Consider the following 18,755-nt stretch of genomic DNA (forward strand, 5'->3'; position numbering starts at 1 on the left):
TATGGGGAGAAAAAAAAAACCCTTTATTCACACGGTTTTGGGAAAACATAAACCAGCCTACTACTGCGAGAGGAACCCCTGTACTCCGAGACAGAGCACACAGGTCCCTGCATCAGATTTCCACCCCTGCAGCCTTCCCCAGTCCAGTCCCCAGTGCAGAAGTGGACATCGCTCGGCCGTCTCCTGCGCGAGATCCGATCTCTGCTGAACATATTGGGGAAGTGCAGTGATGGAACCGGAGGGTTGGGAGGATCCAAGGACAGGAACGCCTTGTAGCAATAACCCAGGAATAAAGCCGCCCCAAGCCTTGAAGATGTGAACCAAAAAAACTCTCTATTTCATAATCCTCACCAAGGAAGGACAAAGAACACATACAGAGGAGGGGGAAGACTAGCTCTGCACACGCTGGTAGAAGTAAATATAACCAAGATCTTTTGGAGGCTTCTCAGATGCGCAGACCTTCTGGTCATTGTAGATCACCCACCTGCAGAAGAGAAAAACAAGAACAATAGTCAGAAACAAAAGGGAACAGGAGGGAATCGGCGAGGACCGAGGCGGGGAGGGAGGCCAGGACCGAGGCGGGGAGGGAGGCCAGGACCGAGGCGGGGAGGGAGGCCAGGACCGAGGCGGGGAGGGAGGCCAGGACCGAGGCGGGGAGGGAGGCCAGGACCGAGGCGGGGAGGGAGGCCAGGACCGAGGCGGGGAGGGAGGCCAGGACCGAAGGAGCCGGAGAATGCAGTTGTTAGCAGCAGAGAGGATGAGGCAAAAAGAGAGGGCAGTATGCAGGAAAGGAAGCCATCATCATGAAGCAACAGAAAATAGAAGTGTCAGTCAGACGAGGAAGAGGAGAGAGGTTATATGGGCATAGAGATCCCACATGGGCCTTAAGCAATCTCAATCTGTAATAACACCCCTCCGGCAATTAAAAAAAAAAGATAATAAAGCTGTAAAATGTAGGCCCATACTTCTGAAGGCATACATAACGCAGTGGGGAGGCAGGCACGCACAAGGCACTGGGGAGGCAGGCGCGCACAACACACTGGGGAGGAAGGCGCGCACAACGCCCTGGGGAGGAAGGCGCGCACAACGCACTGGGGAGGAAGGGGCGCACAACGCACTGGGGAGGAAGGGGCGCACAACGCACTGGGGAGGCAGGCGCGCCCAACGCACTGCGGGGGAAGGCGCGCACAACGCACTGGGGAGGCAGGCGCACCCAATGCACTGGGGAGGAAGGCGCGCACAATGCAGGAGGCTATCTGCTTATGGCACGCAGGGGGTTACACCCCTGAACAGAGGACGTTCATTCTGGAAAGTAAAGTATAGAAAGAAGATTGGGTTCTAGATACAAAGACAAGGATGAGGTGACAACGTCAGTTGCATCTAAGTGACGAGCACACAAAGATCTCACCGTCCATCTTTCTTTATATGACATACGTAGTGGCCGCACATGGTGGACGTTCCCATGTGACTGACGAATGCGAACAGCTCGTATCCTGCGAGTAAAAAAAAAGAAGAAAGATACAGAACATAAAATCAAAACCCCGATGTGTGAATATGTGCCGCCCACAGCAAGAGCGGCATAGAAGAAGCCTGAGCATAGGAAATTAGATCAGAGATCCAGCGACTAAGGCCGGCTCTACACATCAGACGGCCATTCCTCCTGGCTCCTCACACACATGCATGCGTACTCAATGGGAATAAATGGGATCTTCCCCAAGACCTGCCTTCTGTGGAGAGTCGGTGGGCAATCCTGCTGATCTCTGGGAGGGTCTCTGAAATGGCACGGCTCCATTCATTGTTCATGGGACTGCAGCGCTGCTATCTCCAGCAGTCCCATGCACAGTGAATGTATCATTGGAAAAAACATTGTATAATGAAAAGTTTACATTTCTCTAACGTAGAATTTATTTGCTGAACCTGGACTGTCACTATAATTATCTACCAATATAATATGTCCAGTTTGGAAAGCCATTATTGAGGGGTACGTGCCATCAGGTCAGACCCTCCATTCAGTAGGAGCAGCTATGACTGAATGGCACTAAGTGACCGTCCCCGGGCAGGTGATCTCGCTCCTTGAAGGATGGGTGCTGTACGGGGGCTCTCACCCATAATTCTGGTTTTCCACCCTACCCTCTCTCTGTATTTAGCACTTACGGCCATTCCCATCTTTGACACGAGGTCCGGCAGCGGGGAGGCTCTCAGACACGGATTCTGCAGCCGATCGTCCTTCTGACAGGTCCATGGCCGCCTCGGCGTCCAGGTCATCGATGTGCGAGAAGATCCAGTCCACAGCTCGCTCCAGACTGTTGTTCTATAGGGGTTGGAAATCAGCAAGTTATCGGGGTCCTACATGATGCGATACCACCCCATCATCCTGTAGGAATCATGGCCATATGTAAGGGGCACAGACAGGGGGTCCGGTGTCTTAGGACAGACACTGAGCACCGGCGGAGCACTTACTGTAGAGCGGAGCGCCCGAACTGCTTGCTCCTGGGAGAAGCCCATGGATATAATGGTAGCTATGTGCTCCTCAGACGGGGGGTCTCCTCCTGTGGGGACTGAAGGTGGAGCACTGACCCCAGATAACACTAAAGGATGAGCAAAGTCTGCGGAGAGAAGGAACATGATCAGGTTATTACAAGCGTTAACCTCTTTTTTTCCTGGTAACGGTACCAAACCCTCAGCTCTGAAAAGTAAAGCAACAATTATCAATCATTGACAGCAAGCAGAGATCTTCATAATGGTGAGTAGATGAAAAGCAAAGTATAATAGAACGCTGCAGGACTTTTCATCATGCAGTTATGCTGTTATTTATAAGACCCCCGTGCCCGTCAGTAGGATACTCCTGTAAACGTCAGCCCGTGGCCGGAGTTCATAGGAGATCGGGATTTTTGCTGTACATAGTGCTGGAGCCCTGTTACGTGTCGCACAGGCGATTGGATGATCGCAGATTATAGTCCCCTAAGGACACTATTAAATCTAGTAAAAGACAAAAAAAAGTTTTGAAAAATATGAAAAAATAAAACCACAAAAATTTCAAATATCCCCCTTTTCCCCCATTAAAAAAAAAAAAAAAAAAAAAAAAAATTCCCTGATCTATCAAAATATCAATGTAAATTAATCCAATTGGTAAACGGCATAACAAGAAAAAAAAATATAAAAAACGCTAAAATTAAGTTTTTTATTGCCACAGCAACATTGCAATAAAAAGCGATAAAAAAAAAATTCTATCTACACCAAAATATCAGTAAAAATGTCACCTCAGGGTGCAAAAAATAAGCCCTGACACAGCCCCAGATCCAGGGAAATGAAAGCATTACGGGTCTCGGAAAATGGTGACAAAAGCAAAATTGTTATTATTTTTATTTTCACAAATTAAAAAAAAAAAGATCACTACTTAAATAAATAAAAATAAAAAAAACTGCATATTTGATATCTGTGTACTCATGCTGACCTGGGGAATTATATTGCCAGGTCAGCTTTACCATATAGTGAACACGATAAATAATAAAAAGCCAAAAAACAAAATTGTGGAATTGCACTTTTTTTTTTTTGCAATTTCAATTTTTTTTGCAGCACACTATGTGTATAATGAATGGTGTCATTCAAAGGTACAACTCATCCCGCTATAAACCAGCCCCCCGTATGTCTATGTGGACACAAAAACATAAAACGTTATGGCTGTGGGAAGAAGGGGAGGAAAAAACAAAGAAACAGAAAATCGCCGTGTCATGAAGGGGTTAAAGGGTTATTGCATCTAATGTGAAGGAACAGCGCTAGCATAAGCCTTCACTATGGGGGCGTTCATCAAGAGCCATGGGGGTCACCACCCTTATTGTGCATGACGCCCTGTGTCTCCCGCTTTGCAGGAGTTCGGGGGGCTCCGTGCAGGGGCCACATCGATTAATCAGCACTGAGCCCCAGTTATTCTCAGGATTAGTGGGGGGCTCAGAGGTTTTACTCCCACCGATATCCTAGCAATATGTCCTTATTCTAGGAGATCGGAATATCCCTTTAAGCCAACTTTATATTACCTGGGTCGTCCATGTGTGACATCACCCACGTCATGGCGGCTTCTGCGCCGCTGTTGCCGGTGTAGTAGACGGCTTTGCGACACGCTTCAGTCGGGAATCCCATCTCCACCAGCTGTGTGACCACCGACTCATCCAGCATGGGCGCTGTGCGGACAGGGGGAGGTAGGGAAGTGAATAGAGAAGGGCCGGGATGTGGCGGCCTACAATTAATGGGGTTCAGTGACCGCCCCAAAGGGGAGAGCAGGGAGACAGAGACAGAGATCCCAGGAGCAGGGAGCCCAGAGGCCGACCCTCCTCCCCCGACACACTCACTCATGTCATGCACGGCCGTCATGCGGTACAATACTGCCCCCGATAGGACGACAGTGGAGAAGACATCCGCAGCAGGCAACGCTGCCGCTGACCTCCTTCTCCGAGATAAGCGCATGTTCTCTTGCACAAGTTTGGTGTCTGGCATGGAGTGAATGGAGCAGAGCTGCAGGACCGCTCACAAACAGGGATGGCGCTCTTTCTATTAAAAAAAAATTTTTTTTTTTTTTAAATCCTGGACAACCCCTTTAATACAAGCCAAGCCACAAACTTGCACCGTTGCTCCTTTGTGCCTGCGAGTGGCTGCAGCTCCGGTACAATGTGTTTGGCTCTTACAGAAGGAATGTGAATTTTAAAGGGATTTCTTTTTTTAATTAAAGCGCTTCACAACAGACCCCAAAGCTCTTGGGGTCCACTAATCTCTTGTGGAGACCGGCAGGACCACTCACTACATAGCAGTAGGATCCCACCGCCCTCTAAGTAGCAGCAGATGGCCGCCAGATGGAGAGGACAGGTGCACGATACCTCCCACCATTGCACGCGGCCCGGCAGGTATCCGCGGACATGATGTTACCATCCTGACTCAAGTGTTAGGAGCCAGAATTCCCCTTTAAGCCCAATGTTTTCTGATTCCGTGACACCCCTTTAAATTTTAGTTCCGTGAGATCTTGCAGAATTATCTGGAAATCGGCATTATATATTAGGGACGCTGCTCGGTGAAGAACGTTATAGGGATGGGTGGGGGAATAATGGGGGCGCCCCGACGTCACACATCCGCTCACCCGACATTCACATGGCCCCCAAGAGACAGAAACACTAACATGTCGGAGAGGAGAAGTGAGGGGAGCAGTACGAGTCGTCATCGTCGTTGCCATAGAAACCAAGGCTACCTTTGGGCTCATCTGGGGTCACCAACGGGGGAGCAACATCCGGAAGTTCTTCTTCATCCCCTTGCAGACCCCCGCCCCGAAAATGAGACAGGTCCAGCTCCTCCGGGACATCGATGGAGACGTCTGCGGATAAATCAGATGGAGAGAGGTCAGGGAGCGAGACACAGAAAATACAACCAGGACTGAAAAGGTTAAAGGGCTTTTTTTTAACCCCTTCTAATAAGCTAATTTTAATATTTGAGCTTCCTTTTTTTTTTCTGTAAAAGCCATGACTGCCGTACGGGGACTTATTGCGGGATGAGTCGTAGTAATGGCGCCATTCAATTTACCGTATGATGTACTGAAAAAAATGGGAAAAAAATGGAGTGAAATGGTAAAATAAAATCTGTGATCCCACCATCGTTCATGATGATTCTCCAGGTCAGTGCGATTACGGCGACACCAAACTTTTAGGATTTAGAGGTAAAAAATAAAATAAAGACAATTTTGTGTTGCCATTTTCCGAGACCCATATTTTTTTTTTTGGCATTGAGGCTGCGTGGGGAATGTTTTTTTTTTTTTTTGCTTGATGAGCTCTACTTCTTATGGTTACCACTTTGGGGTCCGCAGGACTTCCAATCACTCTTTTACTGCATTTTTAGAGGGGACGTATGGCAATAAAACACCATTTTTTTCTCTTTTCGCATTTTACTGTTTGTATTTTCGTGCATCGGATTATTACAGCTTATTTTCTATTTCTTTAAGTTTGAACTTTTACAAATTAAAAAATAATTGTTATTTTATGTAAACCAACAAACAAACTATGTTTACATTTTTTATCCCCTTCTTCTAGAGGACCTGACCTCGCTATATTAGTCTTGCAGTGTACTGCCATAAGGCAGTATTAAGATGGCAGGGGCTTTTAGTAGGACCCCTGGATGCCATGGCAGCCCATCGGCAACCAGCGGCACGCAGGCCTAATTCAACCCTATAAACGCTGCTGTGATTGACAGCGACATCTACGTGGTTAAACAGCAGGAACCAGCGCCAGCTCCGGTCTTCATTATTAGAGACAAGTGACGGCAGTATAACACAGCCGGCATCCGCTGGATCAATTGGACGCGGCCTTTAGTATCTGCTCTGCTATCAACCACAATGGTGAAATCTTGAGTCCTTACCTAATTTCTTTGGGACCCAGTCCAGACCGAAGGTGAATTTCTTAATTTGGATGACCAAGTAGTCAGGGAATGAGGCAAAGCGGGATGTCCTAGGACAAGGAAACAATGGCACGGGTTTACATATATTTAGAGGGATCTCAGACTTACAGTGAATGTACAGAATGTGCCGAATAAGATAATTCAGGAAAAAGATTTGTAGGACCCTGGTGCAGACTGTGACCAACAAGACCAGAACTATGTGAACCGTTTAATACCTGCGGCATCACCGGAGCCTCCTGATTAGTAGGCGCTGTGAGAGTGCCGCAATGTAATGACATGATAGGACCTGCTAATCATGGGCGGCATGAGGGGTGTCAGCAGCTAGGGGCAGGGTAGCAGCTCTGGTAAATGACAGATTAAAAATGTACAAGGGTCTGGGGAATATTTTTCGCTCAGCTCCATATATGATAGATGCGAATAAAACTGCATTGCAAGCCGCTGCTGGTGGAGATGGCCGCCCACCCATAGGCGTCCTAGAAATTGCCGCACAGGTCTGCTTTGAAATTTTCTGAACCCACAATCCATACACTCTCCATAAATAAAGAGCTGTGCCGGAAACCGCGCCGTACCAGTGCGGGAAACCGCGCCGTACCAGTGCGGGAAACCGCGCCGTACCAGTGCGGGAAACCGCGCCGTACCAGTGCGGGAAACCGCGCCGTACCAGTGCGGGAAACCGCGCCGTACCAGTGCGGGAAACCGCGCCGTACCAGTGCTTGGAGTCATTGAGTGTGAACTTTCATAGTCAGATAACTGTCCTGAGCAAGTCCTTGTTTACACTGCAGAAAGTTTGTTTCAATGTATCAGTGAGGGCAGGAGGAGGACACTTGATATATTTGCCCTCAGCTAAGTCACTAGAGCAGAAAGTTAAGAGAAAAATTATTTCATTCACAGACTGCAAGCAGAGAACTGGAACAAGTATGAGTATTGTGAGACAAACCCTTCCTTACTTAAGTGCAGTGGATTTGGCCTGCAGAGCGGCGCTCCAGAATTCGTCCAGTTGCTCAGGAGCGGCAAAAGCTTCTAGACAAGATGTGAATGGAATTCGTGCCCGGACGAGTTCGGGAGGGGGCCGGTGGTCCTGCTCTGCTTGCTGTCGGGCCTGTTCATAGGCAGCGAGCTCCTCTGCATGACACACAAAGCACAGGTGAGCTGAGCAGACGACCAGTCCCCGTACGACCCCACGTAGGACTGGCTCCTTTCCCGACCTTTATTTAATGCGGCCTCCATGGGGACGGGCAGCTGCAGGATGTACTCCACCCTCTGCGTGTACTTCACTTTCTGGGACACCAGACATTTAATCTTCTCCTCCACCAAAAACCGGAAAACTTCATTGGGATTAGAAGAGCTGCGGCAATTTCTCTGTGGAGGCGTAAAGAGGGGCGTTACCTCCGAAAATGAACAGAGCTGCACACAGAGATGTATACCACCGCCACTCACCTCCACCATGTTTATGAAGTGAAGGAAGAACTCCTGGGCGTCCTGCTGCCTGTTGGTGGAAAACTCCGGGTGTCCCTTCCCTATAAGTGCTTTAAACATGCGTGGTGCAATGCCGTCCTGTAAACCCTGCAAAAAACACAAAGGGTGGAGAGGGTTCAAATAAAAATTGTCGGGGGTCCCAGGAAACTAATATGCAATAGACAAGTTCTGCAACTTTGTAATATACTTTGTGCTTCATCACGTTCCCTATACATCTGCTTGCTCTTCGGACCCATCTCTGTTCACAGTCCGAAGCTGAAAACCTGTCCTCACATCTGAGGGGTTCGTTACAATGTGTCACCTCTTCATAAATCAGGAGGTCTGACTCCAGCACCCCCCTCATCAAGACCAATATGAACAATGCTGGTCTTGATGAATCGGACACCAGGTATTTATTTCTTTGCAATCTGAAGTCTCACCTTCTGCTCCTCGCCTTCTTTTTCAATTGCCGGCTTGGAGTATTCACCAGATGACAGGCCGTTGCCCAGTTTCGCTCTGTGGAAACATCACCAAGAATATTCACTTGATACCTTCCAACACATAGCAGACTCATAGCGCCCCCCTCCCTCTAGTCCAGCCATATTCTCGCCGCACTGCTTACACTTGGGTGTTGAAATCCTGCGTGGGATCAGCTGGCGACTTATGGAATATTTGCTCCATTCGTTCCACATATCTGTAAGCAATCAATGCTGAGAGTTATGTTCCACTTTAACCCTTGTGATGAGCAGATACATTTGCGTATATGGTGTGTAACACGTCAAATGACTGCCATGTCGTATTTAGTCTGCCATGCTGGGGAGCAGAATAGGGAAAGACATTGCCACCGCTCCTATTCACTACGGGCACTAACAGAGTGCAATAAGGACTTCAAAGGAGACGTGGGATATAGTCTGTCATCCTCCCAGGGATCTGCTCCTGATTGCAGGGCTTTACACGCAGCACGTTCACAATGGTGGTGAGGACCATGTGTTGCAGACACTTACTTGCGCTGGAAGGCAGGAATACTGAACACGACCTGCATGGTGGAGTTGAGATAGCAGCTGTTGCCCAGATTGCGGATCCCCGTGTACCCGGGTCCATACAGGGGCTGCAGCTGTACCCCCGATTCCTGGATCAGCTCCCATTCCCCGATCCTCTGATTCATATCAATTTCCAGCTCGGTCATCGTCTTGTCCGTCTAGGAACGGGAAGAGATGTTACGTGTGTACGGGAGGGACCGCGGGGCACTGGGGATATCCTAATACGGCCGCGCTCACCTTCTGCATTTTCATCATGTCGATACCAAAGTGCGATAGATGTTCGGCCAGGTTGGGGTCCAGGACCATGTCATCTTCATCATAGGAGTAGACATCTGATGGGGGAACAGGGGACAATGAGGAGCAAAAGTGTCAATTCTACAGCATTTGAGGGTATAAAAACTTTCAATATATATTTTTTCTTTTATTTGCTCCAATACATAGAAAAGGGAAAAAAAATGAAGCAACTTTGCAAATAGTCCGCATTAAATATCACAGCATTTTGGCCAGAGTCAGAATTGTATTTTGTGCGGGTTTAACCTGACCTGATTATAAGATGGTGGAATCCATATCAATGAAGAAACTTTGCGCGTAGGCTACATATAATATCTTCTACCGTTTTGTGTACACAGGTTCTATGCAGCTCAATGTATCAGACAGTGAAGATAGATGTACAGTAGCCGAGTAGCGATACATGACTGCAGGATGCGACCAGTGGGAAGCAAGTCTTCATAAGGCGCTGCATACACAAAACGGGAGAAGATATGTAGTGAAGCCTATATGCAAAGTTTCTTCAGTTTGTCGATACGGTTGTCCAGGTCTTAATATTCTGAGCCCGGCCTAACTTCTGCAAAGTGATTGATTGAGCTTGTGCAAAAAGTAAAAACTCACCTCCTCCATCTGGAGTGATCGTGCCCAATTTGACAGCAAGCGGGTACCCGGTCTCTCTGTAATGCTGCACCGCGTGGTTATTCCCTCCGCTGCCATCAAAGTATCGTCTGCCGCAGAGGATCGCTCCGTCTGTCATATTGAGCCACAGGTTCTCCCGCAGATCGCACACGCTGCACTTCCAACCACTGGTGGAAACAGTCAACAGGCAGGAAAGTGAATGAAGGCAAATCTTTAATATCAGGATGGAGAATATTCTAAAGGTTTTGTAAGAGAAGTGCCGAATAATGATCTCTGATGTCATCCTGATATGTTATAGTTCCCGTTCAGAGCTGCTGCTCCCGGACGTCCTGAGACCACCAATTTAACATTCAGCATATTAACGAGTAGTGTGCAGACTCAATACAAAGTCTGTGGTTGTGCACTCAAGATCAATGATAATCTGAGCACTTCTGCCCCTTGATTTGAGCAATGGGTGGGGGTCTTAGGATGCAGATTATCACAGATGAACCTAGTACCTATCCAGTGCAGAGGAGGCAGATATTTCTGGGTGAAATGCCCCTTTAATTCCCTCCCCAATGGGCTCCTCTATGTTTTGTGACATACATCACTGCCACGGGATACAATATCATTAAATGTGAGATGTCTGCAACGTCCATATGCCACATGGTCCAGTAAACATATCCCCTGCAGGAAAAGGTGGAAGCTGATGAGACCCCCAGCAAGGGGATAAAAGAAGGGGCAAGTTTTAAGGGCACAACCTGCAGTAAGGTTAGACAGAAACAGTCCACCTGGACTCTGCCCCTCGGCTGCAAAGTTTGCAGTGGAACAGATGTAAGATGGCAAATTCTGGACGACTTGTCAGTCTTCTTAGGAGAAAACCACTTACCAAGGAGGGATCCGGGGGACCCCCTCAAGCTGCTGGAGACTGAACGCGTGTTTAGACACCAATCTGACCTCCCCGTCCCACGCCTGAATCTCCTGCTTCCGGGACGCAGAGTCAGCAGCTAAGATGGCATCGATGGCAGAAGACACCTGAGAGATGGAGGAAGATGGAGTGAGGTGAACAAGAAGACGATGACGATGGGCAGCAGGAAAGGTGCAACACAACAAAAACCATCCCAAAGGTTCACAGATCTGTCCCCCCACCCCACACACACACACCTCAGATTACCCACCCGGTCCCTGACCATCTCTGGGAGACCCAACAGTCCGTCCCGCTGAATCTCCAGGAACTCGGGCAGAATGACCAACTTCACCTCTTCTTCATACTCACACTGCTCGTCACACATGTCAAATCCGCCCTCCATCCCTAAAAAAGAGAGACACAGCGGATAGGGAAACAATGGAGGATATCGAGATAGGGGTCTGGCTTCACTTGTTTCCCTGGCACCTTCACCGACGGGCATTTTCTGACCCCCTGCAGACGTTTGCAGCTCCTGTTACAGCCGGATGGACAAAGTGGAACAGTACAGCGCTGAAAACTGTGTAGTGGCCGTACTTGGGTACTGCAACTCAGCTCCCATTGAAGTGAATGTGTCTGAGCTGCAGTACCCTATACGGCCACTACATGGTGCAAAGAGCTGAGGTGTTCTAGGTCCCAGTGGGACGTCTGCATAGATCTATCTATCTATCTATCTATCTATCTATCTATCTATCTATCTATATATATATATACACATATATATATATATGTCTTGGACAACACATTTAAAAGGGAATTTTCCAGTTTGGGAAAAATCCTGTCCCTGGGCTGAAAAAAAAAAAAAAAAAAAAAAAAAGTAGTGTTTTACTCACTCTCCCCAGGTCCTGCACTGAGTCTATACCGCTGCTCCCAGTATCTTTGATTTGTTGACACCATTGTAGGCAATCATTTCTGTACGAGCCGCTGAGCTCACTGATTGGCTGCAGCGATGTCCAAGTAAATAAACAGTGGGAGCAGCAACAAAGACTCAGCACCATGGATTGTTTCTTTCTTGATAACCTGCAGCCAGGAGAGAGTAGAAGTCCGAGACTGGAAAACCCTCTAATGTTTTTAGCAAAATATTAAAAAAATCTCTACACAGTGTCTTGGTGGATTTAGTGGTTTATTTTAGGGTCAGCGATGCTTTTTTTTTTTTCCCCAATGCAGCACGCTCTGGTTATGAGGTTTTTCTCATTGCCTTTTCCATAGGACTGTGCAAAACACTACAATATATATGCTACCAAAAAGAATTTTAGCGAAAAAGAAACCCATTAACAAAATGAAAAAAATCCATGAAGTTTTACTTTGTTTAAAACCAACAAAATATGTAAAAGCTATCGAAGTATGAGGTGCAGATCCGGAGCAGCCCTTATGGGGGGAGTCATTACTTACAGGCAGGGGAATGAATTAGAGGATCATACCTATGGCGAGACGGGTGGGCTTCTTACGAGGTGGGTCTCCTGTATTGGAACTGGAGTCTTCGGATTTCTGTGGGAAAAAAAAATAACAAGATTCACAGTCAGGTGATGAGCATGTAATTCAGCTCTGGTCCCTGCCCAAATCCACTGGGTCAGTATAAAGGGAGTACGTCAGTGCACAATGACAATCCAAACCAAACACAGGAGCCCGGATCACCCATGACGTGACCAATCAGTGCAGACCACTTTCCTTCAAGTTGTTTTCCCCCTATTGGATCTTCTGACTCCACAGCTGTCAATCAAGGGAAACAGACAGATGGAAACCATGTAGGTGGCAAGGTGCATTGAGTGCCTGGGCAAGGTGTGAACAGTCATTCTGGGCAAGGTGTGAACAGTCATTCTGGGCAAGGTGTGAACAGTCATTCTGGGCAAGGTGTGAACAGTCATTCTGGGCAAGGTGGGAACAGTCATTCTGTGATAGAAATATATATATCATGTAGATCTCACTTGCATGTATACTCCTCTATAATCATATATACTCATATATACTCACAGCTAATATATACATTATAATAAATGGCTTAAAATGGCTGACAAACTGATATAAGCCAGACAGACTGTATGGGGTTTTCCAAGCAAAAGCAGAACAACGCCAGATGTATTAAGTGATGATCAGATGTCTCAACTTTGTCCTAGATGCAGAAAGATGCAGAGAGCTACATTTTAGTTATAGTCCATATGTGCATTAATCACAATATTCCATATATATTTAGATAACCAATAACAGAGGGGCTAGACAATATGGTAATTAACTAACCACCCCTAACCACTCCTTTCTATATGCAATTATAAAACTATGTATGTACAATAGATGATCAGTATTGATGGAAGGTTATTGACACAATGGTGTGCAGTCTCATTCCTTGAGCGCTCAAAATACTCAGTCTTATTGGGAACGGCCGCAGCACACACACAGGGATCGATTTATCCAAACCAAATTTCCATAACAACTGGCGTCTGCACGTGGGGCGTTGACGAAACACACAGGGGACCCTGCTGACTGGAGAGACGGAGGTGTTGTTCACGGCCTTGGTTCACGGGACGGAGACTGCGCAGCTCCATAAGTAAGGTAAGAAATGTTATCATCTTACCTGAAAATCCCCTGTGCCCAGTCCGGGTCTATGCCTCTTGCCGGTCAGGTGTGGTCACCACCGCATTCCCAGGTAGTGTAAAAAGTCCAAGCCAGTATCCAACAAACCCTGGGATATAAGTCAAGGTGTCTGCTGTGTGCCGTGTATGTGTTCTGTGTTTGTGTAAGATCCGGGAGAAAGTTTGAACGGTGACTGTTTTGCTTGTGGTTGCTGGGTAACAGACCGCAGGAGGTCAAATCGCTCAATAAGTTATTGCAGGATTCCCGTGCATAGGAGGGACAGGTGTTCCCAGGCAAGGCGTGGACAGTCATTCTGTGGGCGAGGCGTGGACAGTCATTCTGTGGGCGAGGCGTGGACAGTCATTCTGTGGGCGAGGCGTGGACAGTCATTCTGTGGGCGAGGCGTGGACAGTCATTCTGTGGGCGAGGCGTGGACAGTCATTCTGTGGGCGAGGCGTGGACAGTCATTCTGTGGGCGAGGCGTGGACAGTCATTCTGTGGGCGAGGCGTGGACAGTCATTCTGTGGGCGAGGCGTGGACAGTCATTCTGTGGGCGAGGCGTGAACCGTCATTCTGTGGGCGAGGCGTGAACCGTCATTCTGTGGGCGAGGCGTGAACCGTCATTCTGTGGGCGAGGCGTGAACCGTCATTCTGTGGGCGAGGCGTGAACCGTCATTCTGTGGGCGAGGCGTGAACCGTCATTCTGTGGGCGAGGCGTGAACCGTCATTCTGTGGGCGAGGCGTGAACCGTCATTCTGTGGGCGAGGCGTGAACCGTCATTCTGTGGGCGAGGCGTGAACCGTCATTCTGTGGGCGAGGCGTGAACCGTCATTCTGTGGGCGAGGCGTGAACCGTCATTCTGTGGGCGAGGCGTGAACCGTCATTCTGTGGGCGAGGCGTGAACCGTCATTCTGTGGGCGAGGCGTGAACCGTCATTCTGTGGGCGAGGCGTGAACCGTCATTCTGTGGGCGAGGCGTGAACCGTCATTCTGTGGGCGAGGCGTGAACCGTCATTCTGTGGGCGAGGCGTGAACCGTCATTCTGTGGGCGAGGCGTGAACCGTCATTCTGTGGGCGAGGCGTGAACCGTCATTCTGTGGGCGAGGCGTGAACCGTCATTCTGTGGGCGAGGCGTGAACCGTCATTCTGTGGGCGAGGCGTGAACCGTCATTCTGTGGGCGAGGCGTGAACCGTCATTCTGTGGGCGAGGCGTGAACCGTCATTCTGTGGGCGAGGCGTGAACCGTCATTCTGTGGGCGAGGCGTGAACCGTCATTCTGTGGGCGAGGCGTGAACCGTCATTCTGTGGGCGAGGCGTGAACCGTCATTCTGTGGGCGAGGCGTGAACCGTCATTCTGTGGGCGAGGCGTGAACCGTCATTCTGTGGGCGAGGCGTGAACCGTCATTCTGTGGGCGAGGCGTGAACCGTCATTCTGTGGGCGAGGCGTGAACCGTCATTCTGTGGGCGAGGCGTGAACCGTCATTCTGGGCGAGGCGTGAACAGTCATTCTGTGGGCGAGGCGTGAACAGTCATTCTGTGGGCGAGGCGTGAACAGTCATTCTGTGGGCGAGGCGTGAACCGTCATTCTGTGGGCGAGGCGTGAACCGTCATTCTGTGGGCGAGGCGTGAACCGTCATTCTGTGGGCGAGGCGAGAACAGTCATTCTGGGCGAGGCGTGAACAGTCATTCTGTGGGCGAGGCGTGAACAGTCATTCTGTGGGCGAGGCGTGAACAGTCATTCTGTGGGCGAGGCGTGAACAGTCATTCTGGGCGAGGCGTGAACAGTCATTCTGGGCGAGGCGTGAACAGTCATTCTGTGGGCGAGGCGTGAACAGTCATTCTGTGGGCGAGGCGTGAACCGTCATTCTGTGGGCGAGGCGTGAACCGTCATTCTGTGGGCGAGGCGTGAACCGTCATTCTGTGGGCGAGGCGTGAACCGTCATTCTGTGGGCGAGGCGTGAACAGTCATTCTGGGCGAGGCGTGAACAGTCATTCTGTGGGCGAGGCGTGAACAGTCATTCTGTGGGCGAGGCGTGAACAGTCATTCTGTGGGCGAGGCGTGAACAGTCATTCTGGGCGAGGCGTGAACAGTCATTCTGGGCGAGGCGTGAACAGTCATTCTGTGGGCGAGGCGTGAACAGTCATTCTGTGGGCGAGGCGTGAACCGTCATTCTGTGGGCGAGGCGTGAACCGTCATTCTGTGGGCGAGGCGTGAACAGTCATTCTGTGGGCGAGGCGTGAACAGTCATTCTGTGGGCGAGGCGTGAACCGTCATTCTGTGGGCGAGGCGTGAACCGTCATTCTGTGGGCGAGGCGTGAACCGTCATTCTGTGGGCGAGGCGTGAACAGTCATTCTGGGCGAGGCGTGAACAGTCATTCTGTGGGCGAGGCGTGAACAGTCATTCTGTGGGCGAGGCGTGAACAGTCATTCTGTGGGCGAGGCGTGAACAGTCATTCTGTGGGCGAGGCGTGAACCGTCATTCTGTGGGCGAGGCGTGAACCGTCATTCTGTGGGCGAGGCGTGAACCGTCATTCTGTGGGCGAGGCGTGAACCGTCATTCTGTGGGCGAGGCGTGAACAGTCATTCTGGGCGAGGCGTGAACAGTCATTCTGTGGGCGAGGCGTGAACAGTCATTCTGTGGGCGAGGCGTGAACAGTCATTCTGTGGGCGAGGCGTGAACAGTCATTCTGTGGGCGAGGCGTGAACAGTCATTCTGTGGGCGAGGCGTGAACAGTCATTCTGGGCGAGGCGTGAACAGTCATTCTGGGCGAGGCGTGAACAGTCATTCTGGGCGAGGCATGAACAGTCATTTTGGGCAAGGTCTGAACAGTCATTCTGTGGGCGAGGCGTGAACAGTCATTCTGGGCGAGGCGTGAACAGTCATTCTGGGCGAGGCGTGAACAGTCATTCTGTGCTGACATACTCCCTTTAGCACATCACACAGATGGCTTAATGTACAGAAATTTCCCCTTTAAACAGAAGCACGCACTTCCATTACCGGTTTGGGGGTCCTCTTCAGGTGCAGGAATGCTCTCTGGCCAGTCTTCTCAAAGTGTTTTTCTACGTACGGTCTGCCAAACCCCAGGAAGGTATACATGCAGATATATAATCCGCCATCGGTCTCCTGTAACACAAGATGTCATCATTACGGGGATGATTACATTTACTGGGGGGTTTCATGTGTCGTTACATACACGAAATCGAAGGAAGTTATAACATGTAGATTAGAAAAAAAAATTAAAGTTTCTTCACGCCCAGATCTATTTGCTGGAAGTCAGGGGCCCCGCAGAGAGATTCTGATGACTTCTGATGTCAGTGCCGTCATGAAGATCCAAACTACCATCCACATCAATGTCCACACACAGCAGCCAATAATAAGCCTGGGGACATGAGGGGCGCACACCTGCACATACAGTCTATTGTTCTCTTATGTCAGCACTTAATAGTTCTTCATTCTCTATAACAACCCAATAATGGGCGCGTCGTGTTATAGTGTCATAGACCCTAAGGCTCGTGTGTAATAATGTTTATTACTCTTAGGAGAGTTCGCATTACCTGGATTTGGAATGGAAAACAAAATAAATCTCCAACAATTTGGGCAGATAATTTTGCAAGATTCCCTGCAGAGAAAAAAAAAACACTACAAAAAATAACCTTTCTGACCCCTTCCATATTAGAAATCCGCAGGGGTAAAAAACGCAGAAAATTCGCATCAATTCAGCATCAAAAACGCACAAAATCCGCACCTGCGTTTTCTGCCAGGAGATGCGGATTTTGTGCAGAAAATTCTGCACCCCAATCCACAACGTGCGCACATAGCCTGAAAACAACTGTTCTGCAGTTGGCAGGGATCTCTGGAGGCGGCTGTTATTTCAGAGCAGAGGTTGTCAGTCTCCAGCTGTTAACAATATTACTATTAATATCTAAAAATCAGCTACAAGACTTACGCTGCAAATCACAAAAGTGTTTCAGATTATTTACAAGAGAATGGGAATATCCCTTTAAGTTTAAAGGGATTTTTCCCCGTAGACAACACTCATCATCATATGAATGGAGCAGTTGTGCTGCGCATGTGCGACCATTGTTCTTACAAACCCATATGGGACTTTCGGACCCACGTGATCACATGGACAGAGGGGTCCGGATTGTGAATGGAGCGGTTGTGCTGCACATGTGCGACCATTGCTCTTACGGACCCATACGGGACTTTCGGACCCCCATGATCACATGGACAGAGGGGTCCGGATTGTGAATGGAGCGGGCGTGCTGCCCACGTCTGACCATTGCTCTTACAGACCCATATGGGACTTTCGGACCCACGTGATCACATGGACAGAGGGATCCAGATTGTGAATGGAGCGGTTGTGCTGCGCATGTGCGACCATTGCACTTACAGACCCATATGGGACTTTCGGACCCCGGTGATCACATGGACAGAGGGGTCCGGATTGTGAATGGAGCGGGCGTGCTGCACATGTGCAACCATTGCACTTACAGACCCATATGGGACTTTCGGACCCCCGTGATCACATGGACAGAGGGGTCCGGATTGTGAACGGAGCGGGCGTGCTGCACACGTGCGACCATTGCTCTTACAGACCCATATGTGACTTTTGGACCCCCGTGATCACATGGACAGAGGGGTCCGGATTGTGAATGGAGCGGGCGTGCTGAGCATGTGCGACCATTGCTCTTACAGACCCATATGGGACTTTCGGACCCCCGTGATCACATGGACGGAGGGGTCCGGATTGTGAACGGAGCGGGCGTGCTGAGCATGTGCGACCATTGCTCTTACAGACCCATATGGGACTTTCGGACCCCCGTGATCACATGGACGGAGGGGTCCGGATTGTGAACGGAGCGGGCGTGCTGAGCATGTGCGACCATTGCTCTTACAGACCCATAAGGGACTTTCGGACCCCGTGATCACATGGACGGAGGGGTCCGGATTCTTGCATGGTGGTCCCAGTGGTCGGACCCCCAGGGACTTTACATATCACATGTCCTGAGCTTCTCCAACCAATAACAGAAGGCGATGAAGCTCCATCACACAGCGCAGCGGACATGATGGGTTACACGGCCCCCACAGGTCTGGGCGACCCCAGAACCCCCCATACTCATACAGAGGGGGACACAAGCAACAATGGTGACAAAGCACAGGCACAAAGGAGGGAGGACCATATTTACCGGTGTGTGGAAGGAGAAGGCACACTCATCCTTGTGTACTCGGTCCCCGGCCCTGGGCAACCGGATAGTCGGCAGGATAGACAGCAGCGTATCTTTCACATCCACCATGACTCCGGTTCCTGGAGGAGGACAGTGACAAGGCTTCGTTTCCGCTTCCGGCGACGATCTGTCCTCTGGCCTCACAGTCTCACTGGTGAACGGGGCGCGAGAGAACAGAAGGCGCA

General features: G+C 49.6%; 1 protein-coding gene across 4 annotated transcripts; it reads right to left on the reverse strand.

Moving 5' to 3' along the window:
* Window positions 1-18,755, reverse strand: USP5 (ubiquitin specific peptidase 5). Of its 4 annotated transcripts, none has more exons than XM_077258188.1 (20): window positions 18,532-18,755; window positions 16,340-16,465; window positions 12,195-12,261; window positions 10,988-11,121; window positions 10,699-10,844; window positions 9,813-9,997; window positions 9,162-9,256; window positions 8,889-9,082; window positions 8,507-8,578; window positions 8,325-8,400; window positions 7,867-7,992; window positions 7,635-7,788; window positions 7,377-7,551; window positions 6,391-6,479; window positions 5,234-5,356; window positions 4,035-4,178; window positions 2,461-2,606; window positions 2,155-2,311; window positions 1,409-1,493; window positions 1-484 (listed from the first exon to the last, which is right to left on the reverse strand). In XM_077258188.1, the coding sequence occupies exons 1-20, from the start codon at window positions 18,637-18,639 to the stop codon at window positions 391-393; spliced, it is 2,496 nt and encodes an 831-aa protein (XP_077114303.1). In that variant the 5' UTR covers window positions 18,640-18,755; the 3' UTR covers window positions 1-390. The 4 variants fall into 4 exon arrangements, with proteins under 4 accessions (XP_077114303.1, XP_077114301.1, XP_077114300.1 ...); XM_077258186.1 differs by having other exon boundaries at window positions 5,165-5,356; window positions 18,532-18,728; XM_077258185.1 differs by having other exon boundaries at window positions 5,165-5,356; window positions 16,331-16,465; window positions 18,532-18,728.

This window comes from Ranitomeya variabilis, chromosome 4 (genome assembly GCF_051348905.1).
Source record: "Ranitomeya variabilis isolate aRanVar5 chromosome 4, aRanVar5.hap1, whole genome shotgun sequence".
NCBI classification, from domain to species: domain Eukaryota; kingdom Metazoa; phylum Chordata; class Amphibia; order Anura; family Dendrobatidae; genus Ranitomeya; species Ranitomeya variabilis.